Here is an 18,168-nt window from a genome sequence, read left to right as displayed (position 1 = left end):
ACATTCTCACCTGTTGACTCACTCTGGCAGACCACCAACGACCCTAAGGTGATACACAAAACAGTATGTGATAGAGCTTTGCCTATCTGAAGGCCATGATGAAGTATAAAGATTCCAGAATCTACCAGGAGCAGGCGGCACTCACTGTGAACAGTGTGTACCAGCATGGAACCCGTCCACAACAAGCCTCAAGTGAACACAAATCTCTCCTTAAGCACCACTGTGCACTCAGTGAGGCTGCGGCTTCATGGTCTATGGGATAGGGCACTGAGGCAGAAGCCTGTCTGGCTGAGTGAGTGTGCCATATACGCACCAGAGTTCGGCGTGGTGGGTGAGTTGGTCTGGTTGTTCTGCACGGCTGCAGCCACCGCATGTGCGGCTGTCACGGCTGTTTTTGCAGCATAGAGATTGGCCTCCTCTTGAAATTTGCCGATGTTCTTCTTGTACCTGATTCGTTTGTTGCCAAACCAGTTGGACACCTACCAAGTACAGGAACATGGAATGGAAAGGGTAGAGAGGTCACAAAGAAAAAGCCAAACTTCCTGTCCTTACTATGGGCTAACAAGGGGAGCCTCTGGGTGACACAGTGCCCTGCCTGCCATTTCACACCATATGGGTAGTGCATAACAGTTTTAGGGGGTCGCTTTCCACTTTGGCATATCCTTTGTACTCTATTGGAAGAGCAATGCTTCCTGGAACTGGCCATGGGAACACTAAAATGGCTGGGACCATTGCTCATAAAAATACCCACTATGTCATCAAACATAGCAATGAGACTACTAAAAGAAGCTGAAAAGCCACTGGACGCATTTGTTAAATTAGGTATCATGAAGCACACTTGAAGAAGAATGACTTATTGTTCTTTTGTAGACCTGGAACAATTTTAGCAGCTATATAGTAGAATCATGTTTGGTCTGCTGAAGAGGGACATCAATTAATAATGGATGAAAAATCCCTTTGTCTCCTGCCTTGGAAGACACTGCATGTCTGCCAAGATGGCTGCTCAGGCCCTGCCAGTGACTGTGTGGGAAGCCTCAACTTGAAAACTCAAGCCATCTCAATGAGGTCAAATGCAAATGCAGAGGAATGGCTGGTTACATAAAGTAGAATACATATTTTTTCTTTTTCTTTCTTTTACAACCACTTATGTCAGCCAGTACAAATTTGAAAGAGGATGTTGACCGAAGTCAGATTTCATCACAGCTTACAGACAGCAAAATTGTATCCCAATACTCAGTGCTCAGACTCACACCGTGTGTCCAGGCGCCTGCATTTGAGCTATGTAAAGACGCTAAAAGTCACATAGCCATATATAAGGTATGCCCAATGCTGTATCTAGAAGTCTGCCTCTCTTTTGTTAAAGTGATAATTTAAAAATATTCCCAGGAACTGCCTACTAATCTAGCAGAGGAACTGTTGTGTGGTATCAGGGCCATTGTTCTACCCTAGGTATTATCCATAAGAGCTCCTCAAGGGCCTTCGCAGAAACAAGGAATGGGATGCAGTTCAGAGCCCTTCAATGCAATTTTCTGCAGTGGGCAGCCCTGCCGGCCACCTCTGCCAAGTCTTTAATTGCTTTGGAAATGGTGCTCTCATTCTTCAACTGATGGCACTCACCCTTCTGGAGAAGGCTAGAAAGCCCTGGTAGGGGAGCCCCGAGAGGGAGACAGCACTGGCCTCTCTGCTGCCCATATGCTGTCCTAGGAGCACTGAGTACACATATATACACATGCACACATGAGCACACTTTTGAGGATCCATGCTATAGCACAGGCTCCCCAGACAGAAATAGGGAAAAACCCACCCCAAATCGAAACACTAGAGATCTACACCATCTGGCTGTTTCTGTCAAGTCTTGAGAACAAGGTAGTTGCCCAGGCCACTCAGCTGTCCTCAGCCCAGTGTTCAGCCTCTCAGCAATGTCTGCCGTCCTGTCCTGCCAGAGCTTGTTCTTTCCATGGTTCCTCCACATTCTGTTCCCTTCTCTTCCAACACCTGCTTCTGTGTGTGTGTGTGTGTGTGTGTGTGTGTGTGTGTGTGTGTGTGTGTGTGTGTGTCCTCCAAGGATCACTTCTTGGGCCTCTTCTCTATCTCTTCATCCATATACAAAGCCTTCAGTGATCCTCTCTATGTGGATGACTCTGAGGTCTCTCTTTCTAATCCTAACTTCTATGAAGAATTTTAGATCTCTGTGTAGATCCCCATAAACCTGCCATAACCTCCAGCACACCTGGTTTAAGAGGAAGAGCAGGTTCTTCCCCTCTTTCCTCTTCATGCTCCTACAATCCCCACCCTTAGGTGTGATGGTGACAGCAGTCCCTGGTTCCATCCTTGGATAGTCCTGAGTGGACATAATACTTTATTCTGAACTAAAAAAAAAAAAAAAAAAAAAAAAAAAAAATCTGGCTCTTCTTCTCATGCATTCACTGGTCTTATTTCTGACAACTAGAAATTCATGAAATGAGGTCCTTCTGCTCAGCCCATAGGAACTAACCTCTCTCCCTGTTCTTCCTACAGTGCAGGCCTGCAGCAGATGTGCACAGGGATGGCCTGGCGGGCAGATACTCTGAAGAAGGAACAGGCACAAAGTCTGGCCAGATAAGCTAGAGCTTGGAGGAGAGGGGAAAAAAGACATAATGCCTGTGCAGGGCTCAGGTCTGAAGCAGGAGAGGGGCTTAAGAGAGATTTCTATGCAGGAAGAATCAGCATCCATGAGCCTTATAATCCCTTTCTATAGCAGAACTATGTCATTCTAAAAATTAATTTATGTGTGTGTGTATGTATGTATGTAGGTAGGTAGGTAGGTAGGTAGGTATACCTGTATGTGTTTATGTGTACCACATGTGTGCAGGAGCTTAAGAAGGCCGGTATCAGATCCCCTAGAACAGGAGTTAGAGGTTCCAGAATTTGAGCCACCTGATGTGGGCACTCGGAATTGAACCTGGGTTTTCCACAAGAGCAACAAGAGCTCTAAACCACTAAGTCATCTCTCCAGCCCCAAATTATTTCATTCTAAAATCAGAAAAATGGGTCTGGGGTGTAGTTTTGGTAGAGCGCTTGCCTGGCATACACAGAGCCCTGGGTTTCATCCATAGCACCACACAAACCAGGCATGGTGGTGCATACCTACAATCCTTGCATTTTGGAGGTAGAGGCAAGAAGATTGTAAGTTCAAGGTTACCCTTGGCTACATATCAAGTTCAAGGCCATCCTTCAATACATGAGACCCTGTCTGGAAGAAAGAAAGGAAGACACAGAGAGAGAGAGATGGGGAGGGAGGGAGGAAGGGAGGGAGGAAGGGAGGGAGGGAAGGCTGGCCACAAATCCAAAAGTCGACCAACCAACCAACCAACCAACCAATCATAACCTCCAAAGAATCAGGATAGAAACAGCACCCAAAGGTTCAGGTTCTGATACTGCTTGTTAAAACAAATCCTCTTGGAATCTACCTCACCTTCCACAGTTTGCAGCCTCAGCTCAGGAAGTGCATCTCCAGCTGGCATGCACATGCCTGCTTTCATACAGAACAGCCCTCTGGCTTTCCTGAGTTGACCTGTTAGGCCTTAGAAAGAGTTAAATATTGAATATATTGCTTTTAGTGCAAAGGGAAACAGTCCTGGTTAAGGGGGAATTTGGTATTTCTTAAGAATAATTAATGAAAATTCCCCAACTCTGAATTTAGCAACAAAGGCCCATCTCAGAATTCTCTCCTTCTCAACAATTCTCTGTTGGATTCAGTACTTTGTAGTTAATATTACCTTGACAATCAGAGAAGCTATAATACATTAATGAAACCTAGCCTAGAAAATCAGATTACAGCTTTATTAACAGTTTCATAATTGAGGAATCTCTACCATGGAAGGCCTCATCTCTAGATATGTAAGAATCCTCTGTTTATGCACACCCCTGGACCAATCAAACAACAGTCATCACTAATAAAGGTTTATTTAATTCTCACAGTAAAATTTTAATATCACCAGCAGCCTGGGGAAGCTTTCGCAAGTGGGTTTGCTTGACATCAGATCGTTTCCATTCTGCCAGTCCCAATACTTCTTAATCTTTAATATCAAGGCAATTAAAATTAATGGCCACTCATCTGCAGCTACTGTGGGCAGTGTTTCCTTGACATCAATTGTTTGATGGGATTACCTAGAGGTTAAACTAACAAGCAAGGTTTAATTGGAAGCAATGAAAGAAGCAGTGATCATACGTTATGTTTAACCTGCATAACCACATCTAAATGAATATCTAGAAATGTTAAACTATTTCTCAAATTAAAATATGCGTATCACACACATTCTGATATCACAGATTTGGGTACTGCAGTAATCAGCTAGTAAGTTCACACAGCACAACCGAGAACAGTGTAATTAATATAGAAATTGACACCTAAATTCAGGAATGGTTTTCATCTTTTAAACGGATACCATTACTTGTAGAAGACCCATGGTTACTCAGTGGGAAGCACCAAAGTTACAGGGCACATGGCCTTTCTTGCAACATGTTCACGACAGGGCCAGGCTGCAGAACTGGCCACTAAGGACAGCCTGCTCTACAGCTGAACTGTGATTGTCTGTATATCGGTCCCACAGTGGAAACAGGCAGGAAATTGGTAAAGGGAAATGGAATATGCTGTCCTATGCTTCCCTTCTGAGCCTCACATCAAAGATCCACAGACCTGGCTGTGAGATGGCCAAAGGGCCAGGCAAGAATTTTAAGATTAATTAAAAATGAGAATGAAAACGCAAGCACTCTCTTGTTGACGTTCAGTGTGCCCAACCCCCAGATAGAGCCTCTGGAAGTCGGAGAAGGAAGGGTACACTGTACAGGTTGCTGAATTTCTCTAGACCCTTTCTCCCAGGCCAAGAAGTGACAGGAAAAGCTTCCAGTCTCTTCTACATGCTAGGACCATGCATGTCCCCTACCTACAATCCTGCAGATCACCACTTTAACAACCAAAGCTGTTTCTGGGTAGGAACCATGGCTCAGTGGTGCCATGTGCAATACCTAGATCAAAACAAAACAACAAGAAAATCCCCACAGTGACTTACTGTTTGGAAAGCTTTTCCTTTGTGATAATGCTTCCCCTCATCCTCTCATTTTGACCTTTCAACTCAGATAGTCAATTCAAAAGCTGGTGTGACGTATGAAGGCTAAATGGTTAGGGCTCACACTCTGCTTTCAAATCCACATCACATCATTTACAAGCTGAGTGACTTTTGGCAAGTTGAGTCCTCTCATATAAAATGAGCACGATAGTAACACACCCTCCTCAAAGAAACAGTTAGGTGTGTTGGTGGTCTAGGCACATTCATTATCTGATCACTGTTATTTTATCAACCATGTTTTATCAGTGAAGGAATAAGAAAGCCAGGCCATTCACAAGTTGCCCCAAACTACATTGCAAAATGTGACAGATCCAGAATTCAACCCAGGACTCCCCATCAGCATTTTCTGAGACTGTCTACTGAGGATGTTGTAGTCAGTGTTGCCCTAGGTGCTGTGGGAGATTAAAAAGTAACCATGTGGCTTCAGTCTAACTTTACAATATGGTCAGGAAAGCAATGCCAGCCCCTCAAAATAATTAGCAAAACCTGAAGGATGGTGATGAGGTCACATGGAGCCACAGAGATGTCTTAGAGGGTCTGAGAAATTAGAGGACACTTACTCAGTTGGGAAGAAGATGAACTGGGCCTTGGCTTCACCCCACTTCTTAGTACTTTTATTAAGTCCTAATTGCAGTGGCAAAACCCTCCAGAAGCTCACACTAACACAAACAGCCACAGTGTAAGCTGGCCTCCTCTCCGAGACAACAGGGAGTAGTCACTTCTCGAATCCTTCCCCCATCTCTCTTTTGATAGTGAAAGAGTCAGGAAAAATCACTCTAAGGGAGGAGGCTGGGAGCATCTAGGAGTGTTTCTGGAAGAGACAAGATCTGAGAGGACAATCAAGGAATAAGTAACACTTCAGGGGAGGGAGGGGGAGGCACTGAGCTGTGTGACAGCCAAGAGCCCTGCAGGTGGCGCAGCTGTGGTTGGGGAAGAACCTGCTAGTGTGCCTAGCCGGTATTACACCCCTGAAGACCCAGGGTCCACGGTATGATGGCTGATGGTGAGGGCAGCTGGAGCCGGCCTGTCCAGTGCTGAGGGTCTGTGAGCATTTTGCTGGAATCCTCCCTAAAGTAATTTTGAAAAATCATGTACTTGCTCACACATTTTTTATTCCTTGCACATTTTTAAAGTTGGCATCTACAATTTTTCATTATAAGTCTTAGAGTTATAAACAATGTTATTCAGTATGTCATAAATGTTGACATTTCAAAATAAAACTGCAACACTACTCTTTAAAATGTAGCCAAATACAATAGCACAGCAATTCAACACCACTACCCACATTGAAAAACATAAGCTTGCTTTCTGAAGTTCAGAATTTTACATTTTTTTGTTCTTAAAAGTATAGTTCCATTTTATTTCTCTCCCATATTATCCTAATGCAATATACTTTTATGCTCAGCATAAGGAATACATGGAAATTTAAACATTTAAATTGTTTTTATTTTTTATAATTATAAGACTACATGTTTGATATTTCCTTCTAGATTAAGCTGTCACTGCACTTAATCTAAAATTGGTCAAAGCAATACAAATACTTACTTTGGTAAATAAAAGCACTCGTTTTGAACAATAGATGTAAAGTTTATTTTACATGCATTTCTTGATCAGAGAGGCAGGGGTTATAAAATTCTGAATGAAGCATAGGTTATTACCAATATACTTCATATTATCCTTTTCTGAGGACCAAAGAGGGGCTCATACTTTGGGGCAAAAGACTTTGAGGTACTGGGCCAATTATTCTTTCTTTCAGAAAATGGGAGAAGGGGAGATGAGAGATGGGGGGCAGAAAAAGACAAGTGCTGTCCAGTGCTGAGGGTCTGTGAGCATTTTGCTGGAATCCTCCCTAAAGTAATTTTGAAAAATCATGTACTTGCTCACACATTTTTTATTCCTTGCACATTTTTAAAGTTGGCATCTACAATTTTTCATTATAAGTCTTAGAGTTATAAACAATGTTTTAAGCAACATGAAGCTTGCTGCAGCAACCTTAAGGAGCTGGGCTTGAGGAAGGAGAACACACACATACAAAGGCCCATCGGTGAGGGCTTAAACCTTTGCTTGGATGCCCTCAGGAACATCCTCAGCTACCGCTTGAAGCACCATGGCCTCTCTGGAGAAAGCTGCCTGAAGTGGTTGGGCTAACTCTAGTTAGGAGTTAATCCCTCTTGTGACCATAGGAGGGAAACCCTAGGGCAGGGTGTGCCTGAAGAAGGCTTTCTTCACTGTAAGCATGGGCTCATGTAGGTAACCACTCCCATGGGACACAAAGAGCATTTGCATCTAGACCAAGAACAAATTGGTCAGCTCCAGGAAATCAAAGACATTCTGAGTAAAGAAAAAAGTGTGTGTGTGACTTATCATTTAGCATAACTTTTCCAGAGACTATGCCAATGAAAAAATATATATCCTTTGACCAACATTATAAGAACTTATCTTGAGGAACTTACAGATACTTGTACAAAGATATTTACCACACTCCTGCTTACAATAACAGCAATGACAAACATTTATAGGAACCTGTATGATGGAAAACAATCATTGATTACAGGTCATGTTGAGGAGAAATACTTATTGACATGGCACTATTCATAATATACTGCAGAGAGAGGGAAAGTTAATTTTTCCTTTCATACAATATGAAGCTTTTGTGTGTGAAAATACCCACAGATAGACATAGATGCACCCATGCTTAGACTTGTATTTGTGCACAGGAAGAAAGTATCATCCCAAGCATCAAAGAGTGGTCATGATTAAGGGTAGACTTTGTTGACACATATTGCTTAACAGATAAAATTCTGTAAAGGAATTCTATCTGCCTCCTATACAAAAATGGTAGCGTGTGGTGTTCTCATGTGCCGTGTCAGTGGCCAATCACCATCCTGTAACAGGAATGCCATTATGCAGCTTTGTTCTCCAAATCGACTACTAAGAGCTGAACATGTTAGCACATGGCTGTAGTCTCAGCACATGGGACATTGAGGTAGGAGAATTGTTTAAGCCCGGGTGGTCAAGACCAGTCTAGGCAACATAGTGATAATAAGCATACACCACTAAAAAGTCACACACTTACGGATTTTATGCTGGCCCCAGGGCTATAGGAAGAATCAACTCTTATTCCTTGTTTCAGAGAGGTTTCAAGTAGCAGGCCTGAGAATTCTGAATACGAAATCAGAACCATTTTGTAAATCTCAAGCTACTAAAATTTCCCAACAGTTTTGTGTTTAAGAAAAATTCTATGTTAAAATAAAAAGCTAGCCCATCTACAATGTCTGTACAGTCACCAAGAGGCAACTTATCAACCGGTTTTAATTATATCCTACATTTCCATTCCTATCACATTTATTTATCATGCTAATAGCAACATTTCAAAACGGAGAAAAACCATCGCTTAAAGACATGCTCGGCACAAGTGCAGGGTGCGCGCTCTTCCTTCACAGCACTTCTGCACAAACTGTGTCAGGGAATGGAGTCGGCTAACACAGAAGCATCACTACCGAAATTAACAAACTGAAAATTTATGAAGCACAGCTCTTGACAAACTTGCCACTGTGTCTCCTCATGTTTACTTGTGACGCATGTTTTATGTAGTGTGCCTAATTAAACAAACATTATGGAATGCTGAAATGGGGAGCTGTGTAAAATGGAACATGGCAGTATATCTGCATGGTTAATGTTTTACCTCTATCAAAGAGTTTCTCCCTAATCGATATGTTCTCACCCCCATGCTGTAGCTCAGTTTTAAATGAAGGATAGAAAGCAACACATTTAAAGTAAATGTGTTGGTAAACACTAAGTCTCACCTCATTCACTCCTCTGCCCTGCAAGGCAGGCGTCTGGTAGCTTCTGAAGGGCAGAAAGCCTAGACAGCCGCATGGTATGTGTCCCCAGAGTCTCCAAAGGACAGCCAGATAAATGGGCTTGAGAGCTAACCAGAGCCATCCCAGCTCTGCAATTCCTGCCTACCTGACTATGGGCCAGTCATGAGAGTTAAGGCTCACCTGTCCTGGGCTACAAGAGGGGCCATGACACCCACTCATAGGGCTGCTATGAAAATTACACTTTTTTTTTAGCACAAAACCTTTGGGTTAAAATATGGATCAGATTAATAATCCAAACCTTTTAAATTTCTATTTTTAGAAAATAAACTCCAAATTTACAAAAACTGGCTTGAAAACCAACTTTTGGAACACAGTCCACTTCTGATGGGAGACCCTACCAACTTGAGACTCTGCTTTCACATTATTGGAAGTGATTTAAAGCAGATCTACTTGTCTAGTACAGCATTTGTTTGTCTGTTTGTTTGTTTGAAGCTGTGAAAAATTTTATCGCCATAACGTGCTGACACCCTTACAGTTTGCTTGGCCATTTCTCCTCTACGCATGATAGACTGATAACCACTAGTGACATTTACAAAGAGGCCCATCTGCGAGTCTATAAACCCACAGCCTTGCGGCCATAGTGCACAGAGGATGACACTGCTCATCATCCTAAAACATGTGCTGAGAGCAGCTTCCACAGATGGTGTGTCCTTTAAGATTACTTCTCTTTCCCTCCCTCAAAGAAAATCATTTCTCCCACTTCTAAAAATAAAACTAGGTTAGGCAAACACTCCCCGGTTTCCTTCCTAGGCTCCAGAGAAGCCACGGAATCTCACCATGGGGGCGTCACAGCCACAGAGCTGCTCTCAGTAGTAGGACTGTCACTGAGTAACAGCATTCCAGAACCCAAACTCAAGGGTACTCTAAATAATAACAGGGCACATTTTTACCCTGAGACGTTTCATATAAATCTAATGCCGGTAAATAAAAACATAAAATTTTATTCAGTCCTATATAAAAGTTCTAGTCAAGCCTTGTTTATTCCAGCACCACTGCCTACCACATGCATGCCAGTTTCTTTTGAAAAATCCAGAAAAATGTCACTGATTTCCTTTCCTTCTCTTTATTAGTATTTCTTACAATGCTGGAGGAACACTGGCCCCTGACTGACTTCATTTAAAAGGGGGATACCTCGCCTCAAATGGAATCCTGCCCTGAACATATGTGAACACATCTCACCCAAACCACATCCCACGCATTGAAAGAGTAAAGAATACAGCAGGGCTAGGTCCATGGGAGTTGAAGAACAGACACACTCCTTCCTCACCCTGGAGCTCCGTTTTTTGGAGTCTGTGGGAACTTGGGGCTAGATTTTAGTATCCTGGTTTGTTGGTGGTCAAACCCTCTAGCTCCTGTTCCAAATGATCAGCTCCCACCCCAATGCTGGCTGAATGGATGCTCAAGTAGCACTGACAGGTACTCATGACAACTCGTCTACATTGCAGTCTACACAGATGATCTCAATCAGCACTGAATCTCACAAAGAGTCATCGGCACTCCTAGCTTACCTGTAAACTATGACTCAGTGAAACGGGTCTACCCCGGGTCCTGATACTGCAGACATGGGCAGCTTGGTCTAAAACTCTTCTGCATTTGTTATACTGACTGCATTTGGACCTACAATTGGACTGCACATATGATATGAAAGGGCACTGCCACTGTCTATTATGAGCTATGAGTAACTCAGATGAGTTTCGGCTAGGAACTGTTGTACCTGCAGGGCAATAGTTTAACGAGTTGAATGAGACATGAAAAAAGGAAAATTACCACTCTAGGATGTCCCTCCTTTGGCCTTCTATTGTCACCTGACATGGTCCCAGTTAAGAAAACCATCAGTTTTTTAACCACTTTCCACCCCTGGGCTCTGAGATTTCCCGTGCACATCACAAGCTCAGGCCACTGACAGGCTTTGTCAGGGGGTCTGCTTTTGGACTCATCTCCAGGCAGACTATTCACCCCACACATCTCGTGAGGTTGGAAAGGCACTGTGTTCCCCGCAGCAGCCCTCTTATCATTGCTCTGACCTCTTACATGCAGTCTTAACTTCATGCTCATTCTGTTGGTCACCACACGTCCTCTTGTAGTACCAAGCGTAAACATCCACAAAGGCTTCCTAAGTGTCAGTGCTGTGCTAAGTACTCTCTATGTGGCTGTCAATCCTCCTAACAATCAAATGAGGCAGGTTTTATTGTTTTCCCTATTTTATAAACAAGAAGACAAAGACATAAAGAGTCTTAACAACTTTCCCAGGCAAGCAACTAGGAAATGGTGGAGTACACAAGCAAACAATGCCAGTCTGAGTTCAGAACAGGTCCAGCCACTCACCTCCTTTAGGCTCCTATCTCTACTTAGAAAAATGTCTTTTCATTCCATTTCTAAGAATGAAAACTACAAACACACGTGACTCATGCTGAACACTCAAGTGTTCACCTACGTGCGTACGTCTGTGTGGATTTGTGCACATGAATGCAGATGACCATGGAGGCCAAAGGCACTGGATACCCCAGAGCTGGAGTTACAAGCTGTTGTGAGCTGCCACATGTGGTGACTGGGAACTGAACACAGATCTACATGAATAGCATGTCCTCTTAACTATGAACCATCCCTCCAGCCCCAGAAGACAGACTTTTCAAAGAAGCAGTGCTTGGTTTTGGTGGGGTGTGTAGTCAATTTTTCTTCAATTATGGTCATCTCTGCATTTATTTTTACTATTTCCTTCTTTCTATTCTTCTTGGTCTCATATTAGTGTACCTTAACATTCTGAGACGGTTCCCTACCATTTACCTCCAGCCATCTGTGTGTATGTAAGTACAACATACATACATATACATACCATACATCTATGCATACATACATGTGTATTTGAATTTATACATTTATTTCCAAGCAAGACTTTAAGAAAAGTCAGCGAAATTTTGTTATACTGTATTTACATTATCATTTAACTAAAATGTTTTCAAATTTCCATTGTAGAACCTGTATTAACCCAGAGGTTATTAAAGCTACTGCTTGAGTTCCAGACATATGGAATTTTCTAGTGTCTTTTTATTACTGACGTCACTTTGATTCCACTGTGGTCGGAAAGCACACTCTGCTTTCACTTGTTCAAAGTGAATTAAGAAGCCACACACAGTAGAACATGACTGTTGTTTTGGCACTCATGGGGGTGGAGGTAAGAAGACGGAGATTTGCACAGCAAGCTCCAGGTAAGCCTGGGCTGCCTAAGTCCCTGCCCCTTCCCAAAACCTAAATAAATAAAGAGAAAAACAACGTGTATTAGAGGTGTTTGATTAGCTCAGGGTATACAGCTAGTGTCTAAAATGTACAAATATTGAAATATATACATTCTGTAACTGTTGGATATAGTGTTTTATGTAATTGAAAACTTGTGTTCAAATCTTCTCAGTCTGTGATATTAAAATGTTCCAGAACCATCAACATCAGCACTAAAGCAGACTCTACAAGAGGTCAGAACCACTACAGACCCTTTGGTTTAGAACTTACAGAAACAGGTCTTCTGACAGGTCTCTAGATCATTCTTATGCATACTAACGCTTAAAACGCACTGTTTTGTGTCCCTGCTGAAATGTGTATGTGTGTCTATCTGCTGCTCAGTAACAGAAAGATATGGAATTTTCCTGCTGTGATTTTTGGGTTTGAATTTTTCTTTGAAATTACTGAAGTTTTGGCTTTATGGTTTTGAGTTGATGCTATTGGGTGCTCACAAAAGTAGATCTACCATCATGACTTTATAAAATCTTTTGTCTTGAAGTACTTTGAATCTGGTATTGCCTTCTGTTGACTATTGCATGCCTGCTATATATTTTTAAGGTTACTACTCTTGTTTTTCCCATGTCCTTATATTTTAAGTATCTCTCTTAGAGAATACATAATTTTCATTTTATATCCTATTTGACTTTTTTGTTTACTTAGACTATCTGATATTAGTATGATTATTGATATATTTGGGAATCCTATCATCTCATAAGTACTTCTAATTTGTTTCACTTACTCTGCATCCTGCCCACTTTTAACCCTCTTTAGGTTAGTTTTTACTCTATACCTCCTTGCTATTTATTTGAAAATTACATAGCCCTCAGCACTCTTGAAGTGACTAAAGATTTCATTCTTGACTTCTCAAGTTTAACATTTAACTGGTACTTTATTAGTTGGTATTTTCCAGAAAAAAAAAGCAAGAGTCTTAAAATATGCCCCTTCATCACTTACAAGGCATTATCATCATATATTTTAATTCTATGCATGGTATAAAGTAGCACATTAGTGTCCTTATGCAATAGATTTTGATTCAAACTCACACAGCTATCCTCTGTTTAGCATTTCCTACATCTGCCGTCCTGTCTGAAATCTTTTTACTTTTCTACAAAGAATTGCTTATATATACCTTTTAAAGAGAAAGAGAGACACATTCTTTCAAGTTTTGATAAGCAATCTTCATTTGACTTCTCTCAAAAGCCTGTCTGGCAGGTACGGACTCCTCAGCTGACATCTGCTTTAAACTGTCTCTGACAACGCCGGCCTCCCTGTCCCGGCTTCCCACTCAGTTCAGTTAGCAGACGGTGTAAGTACTGCTTTTTTAGCACAATCTTATTTTCCCTCTGGATGCCTTGGTTTTGACTGCTTAGTGTGGATTACTATTTATTCTATGTGGAAACCACAGTTCTTCCTGAATTTGGGGCTTGGAATCTGCCACAAAATTTGCAAAGCATTCATTTATTACATTTAAATTGATATGCGATAATGGTACTAGAATTATTTTTCACAAATTTCATCATGCATCTCTTCAGAATATCTCTCCTTATTCTATGGAATAGCACTTCACACTACATAAGATTATACACATATAGCCTAATAATTACAACCTTTTCATTTGATATTATGTTATATGATATCTCATACAATTGCTCATACTTAAAGTAATTAGAGGAACTATATTAATGGGTCATACCACATACACTTACGTATAAATCTGAATATGTGTTCATGCATGTGTGCATATGTCTACATACATTTAACTCTTCTTTCCTAATTAGAATGTGAGCTCCATAGGGCAGGATCTCTGTGGCATTCCCTATATAACCCTGCCCAATGACTCTGAACTTGCTAGTTGAACGCTATTGACTAAGTTAAGTAATAGATATAAGTAAGACATCTAAACCACTCACTCTCACAAGTGTAGGCTCTCCCCAGTCAGGATCCATTTTGACTTTGCAATATCACATCTACCATTTTAAGCCACTTACGCAGCAAACATTTCATGTCTGGGTTGGATGCTGCTAGGCCTTAAGAATATAGCACTAAATAAGACAAGCAGTTTCAACCAACATGGAATTTACCATCTCTAAGTGAACACCACTGAACAGTTCAATACTTAGAATTAATTAAGGTAAGGACTGTGGAGGGAAAGGAGCTATGAGAATAGGTAAGGGAGGGCACAAACCGGCATCAGGAAAAGCCAGCTCTGAAGGAGCAGAAATCAGTGCTCTGTTTTCCCATGGTTCTTGTGGGTAGAGAATACCACAGGAGAAGCACACACATACTTGCTACTTACACCTTCTGACTGATGGCCACCTACAGGTGACATTCAAGTATTTTCTCTCGGAAGCACCATAGTTCTATTTCTAGCCTAGTCATACATGTGAAGAAAGCAGGTGGAGGTACAAAGGCTCACTCAAGGCCACAGGGACGATAAACATGGAGGAGCTGGGTGTAGAGTTCAGGGTGGTCTGAGACTTTGGAGTTAGCAACCTTGATTCCTAGAATATCAGCTTCACAGAATAAAACTGGCTATGGCCACCTGACAGCCCAGCCTTACGATTATGATAGAGTTTTCTTTGCTTAGAATGCCTTTCCTCCCTGATTTCTTTCTGTGGCCATCTTATCCATATCATCTTTCCTGCGGGCCTTTCCTGGTGCTGTCAGCAGGAAGCAAGCTTCTCCTCAGTGTGTCTAAGCGCAGCTGATAGGTGAGTTGGGACAGAGAAGTGGCCAGTAGAAAAGAAAAAGGCCGTCAAGGGCACCTTTGGAGAAGGCTTCTGGGAGGGATGCCAGAGGGCCTGGGCATGCATCCTGTACTGATCTGGGTCTTTGCCCTTAGGCTGTACCCTCTATTTTCTGATCACCCCTTCCTCCTGCTCTCCACCCTGCTGTGGGCCCTGGGGCTGCCCTCTGCCTCAGGCTTGCCAGTTGCTGCAGGCTGCTAGGAGATGAGAGAAAGGGAGGGAAAGGAGGCCACAGTAGCTACTCCCCGACACCCTAGCTGTAAAGCTGCCTCTTCTCAGAGCGTGTTACCGGTTTCTCTATGTAACATCCTTCCTAGGTTCTGGCAACCTTTCCTGTATCTCTTGGGGCTAAGAGGCATCAACAGAACCAACTGCTAACATCATCCATTGTGTCCCTCTACTCTGCCCAGTTTTATAAATAGACACTTTATTAAAATTGTCTCACATTATTCTATTTTGAGCATGCCATCTGTTTTCTGCTGGGACCCTGACTTGCAGATTAGCCTACTGCCCTGACAAGCCTCACAGAAGTGAGGCACTAGAAAGGTAAGATGCAGTGATGAGAGACAGCATGCAGAGGGACTGGAGGGAACACACACTTACACAGAAAGAGAGGACTGGGTAGAGTGAAGGAGGCAAAGCTGGAAGATGAATCAGATGAAGATTCCTTTAGGGTAGAAGAATCCAAAACCACTTAAGTCTACCATGGCAAGAGAATAGTCTCTCTGCTCTTAGGTCTGGGAATCACAAGGAGTGGTACATTCTCTTAGAAAAGCCCGGTCTGAAATATGCATACTTGATATTCCTGGAGCAAGCCCATCCTCAGATCACTCAGGTGCCCCTGGTCTGCATGAGGTGTTACAGCCCATTCAAAGCACTCTCATATTTTTATATCTGGCTCTTTTATTCTTCACACATTGTTTAATGACAGTCTCATCTCCACTAGGATACAAAATAGGAGCTTTTGGAACACGAGAGTCTGTCATCTTTTAAAACAGTGTGAAAGAACCTCCGTAACACAATAGCAGCCATTTTCTTCCAAGCTGCTTCTGTTCTGTCTACAGCACACTTACAGCCGAAATCCATTTCTGCTGGTGTCTGCTGCCAAAGCAACTGAAAAGGCCTTTATGGACAGCTGAAACAGATATGGCAATTTGATAGTCATCTTTTTTTTTTCCTGTTCTAATAATTACTTTAACGGTCTTCTTCTTGTTTTAATAGATTTTTTTAATAAGGAAATCTTACTTACAAATTTTAATTAGCTTACTGAATATTCACTGCTTTGGAATAAGTAGTTTAATGAGTAAGAGACCTCAGACTACTAACTAGCCTAGCTTCTCCACAGCAGCTTAGGGAAAGGATGCAGCCCTCCTGAGAGCCCAGACTCTAGCCTGGGCCCCTGGGATGCAGGAACCACACTGCCACTGGCAGGAAAAAAGGTAACAATCCACTTCCTTCCTTTTTATCGAGCATCTCTACCCCAGTTCCGCCACTCACGAAGACCTGCGACAGTCCTTGTCAAATCACTCTCTGAGCCTCAGCCCCTATCTGTAAGGAGCAGGGCAGTGTTCTCTGTGCTGGACTTTAACAGACAGGTCCTATGCACCAACGTAAAAGGCTTTGGAATATGCTAACGGCATGAATGAAGAAATGAATCCAATGTCACTTAACCTCTACTATTTCTGGTTCTCTTCTGTTAAAAAAAAATCAGTCTTTCATTACAGTATTTTTCAGTATGATAGCAATGAAGAATAAGTTAACATTTTTCATTCTAAAAACACCTAACAGAATATAGACTCAAAATCGGAATCAGGGGAACAATGGAGGCTTTGTGTCTCAGTAACTTGAATAATCCATGTGAGTTAGCTCTACTCCAAAGTAAAAGCATATTAATATCTGCTCCACTAATTAAGAATATGTGACAACTTAAGTATGAGTCTTGGTGCATGTGAAATTTGCAGTAACAGCTTTTGTGACTCTTCAGGTTACTGTGTGAAAGGGGACTCCAGCTTCTCAGATGAACTGAGGCTCCATTTTGGTGCAGCTGAATTCTACACTGAGGACTTGTATTTACAGCATGCCATTGTGAATTAATGGAGGACTGCTTTGGGTTTTGTCTCCACTCTCCTATCCATTTATGTTTCTACACAGGTGAGCTTTGAGAGCTATGGCACAGACAAACTTAATACATACAAGAAGAAATTCTTACTCTTTTTCTCCAAAACCTCTCCCCATTATTAATAGCATCTCTATGCCCCAATGCTCAGGATAAAAATGTCAGCCACAGCTGACTTTTCCTCACCTCCTACTGTAGCCAGCAGACCCTGCAGGATGTACTCTCACAGTACATCCAGAACCCAGCCCAGCTCATCCTCTCCACCACCCACACTCTGGCATAAGTCACTGCCATCTTCTGCCTGGATCACTACAGGTGCATGTGGGCTGCTGTCAGCTTCCACTCACCCCCATGTCTTCAGTACAGCCACCATGGCAGTCCTGGCAGAACACAGGTAATAGTGTCCCTCTTCTGCTTCTTAGATGACTCCCTGCCTAGCAGCCATGAGGACACCACAGACTCTTTAGTAGCTCCAAGGAGCTACTTGTAGTAGTCCCCTTTGCTCAGGCTGCTGTGGCCTCACTGGAGTATTCCTCATCAGCTACACATAGTGACCAGCTCTCCAGCTCTGCAAAGACTTCCCAGGAGGTGGCTTCCCTCACCTGCTCAGCAGAACTCATGCTCTTGCCTTTGTTTTTCTCCACAGAATCTACCTTTTTAAACTTGCTATCCCCTTCATAGATCTCGTTATAATTTCCCACAGAAGCTCACGTCATCTCAAGAGGAGGTTTGTTGTCACAGTGCATGTAATCTTTGGGTGATGTGAAAAATATACATACAAAAAGAGACATATGTTCCAAGTATAGAGCTTGATAGATTTTATAACACGAACACACCCAGGAACCCAACACTCAGATCAGGAAGCACTCCTTCCCTCTCCACTCAGTACTCCCCACAAGGGCAACTGCTGCCCTTACTTCCAGCACCTAAGGATAACATGGCCTATATCTGAGCTTGTTACAAATGGAACCACAATTCTCTAGCATTATGGAGTTATACAGAGCTATAGTTCATTCTCACTGCTGAATCATAGTCCAAAT

At 42.4% G+C, this 18,168-nt stretch overlaps 1 protein-coding gene across 3 annotated transcripts in view; it reads right to left on the bottom strand.

The window, feature by feature from the left end:
* Window positions 1-18,168, bottom strand: part of Pbx3 (PBX homeobox 3) — a 202,857-nt gene that overhangs the window by 6,615 nt on the left and 178,074 nt on the right. For all 3 annotated transcript variants that reach the window (XM_052726214.1, XM_052726216.1, XM_052726215.1), the window contains one exon: window positions 314-479. In XM_052726214.1, coding sequence (XP_052582174.1) covers window positions 314-479 — 166 coding nt within the window. The remainder of the gene's footprint in view (window positions 1-313; window positions 480-18,168) is intronic.

This window comes from Peromyscus californicus, unplaced genomic scaffold, assembly GCF_007827085.1.
Source record: "Peromyscus californicus insignis strain IS unplaced genomic scaffold, ASM782708v3 Scaffold_7__1_contigs__length_154581171, whole genome shotgun sequence".
Taxonomy (NCBI): domain Eukaryota; kingdom Metazoa; phylum Chordata; class Mammalia; order Rodentia; family Cricetidae; genus Peromyscus; species Peromyscus californicus.
Note: the sequence above shows the minus strand (reverse complement) of the source record. Positions and strands in the feature narration are given on the sequence as shown.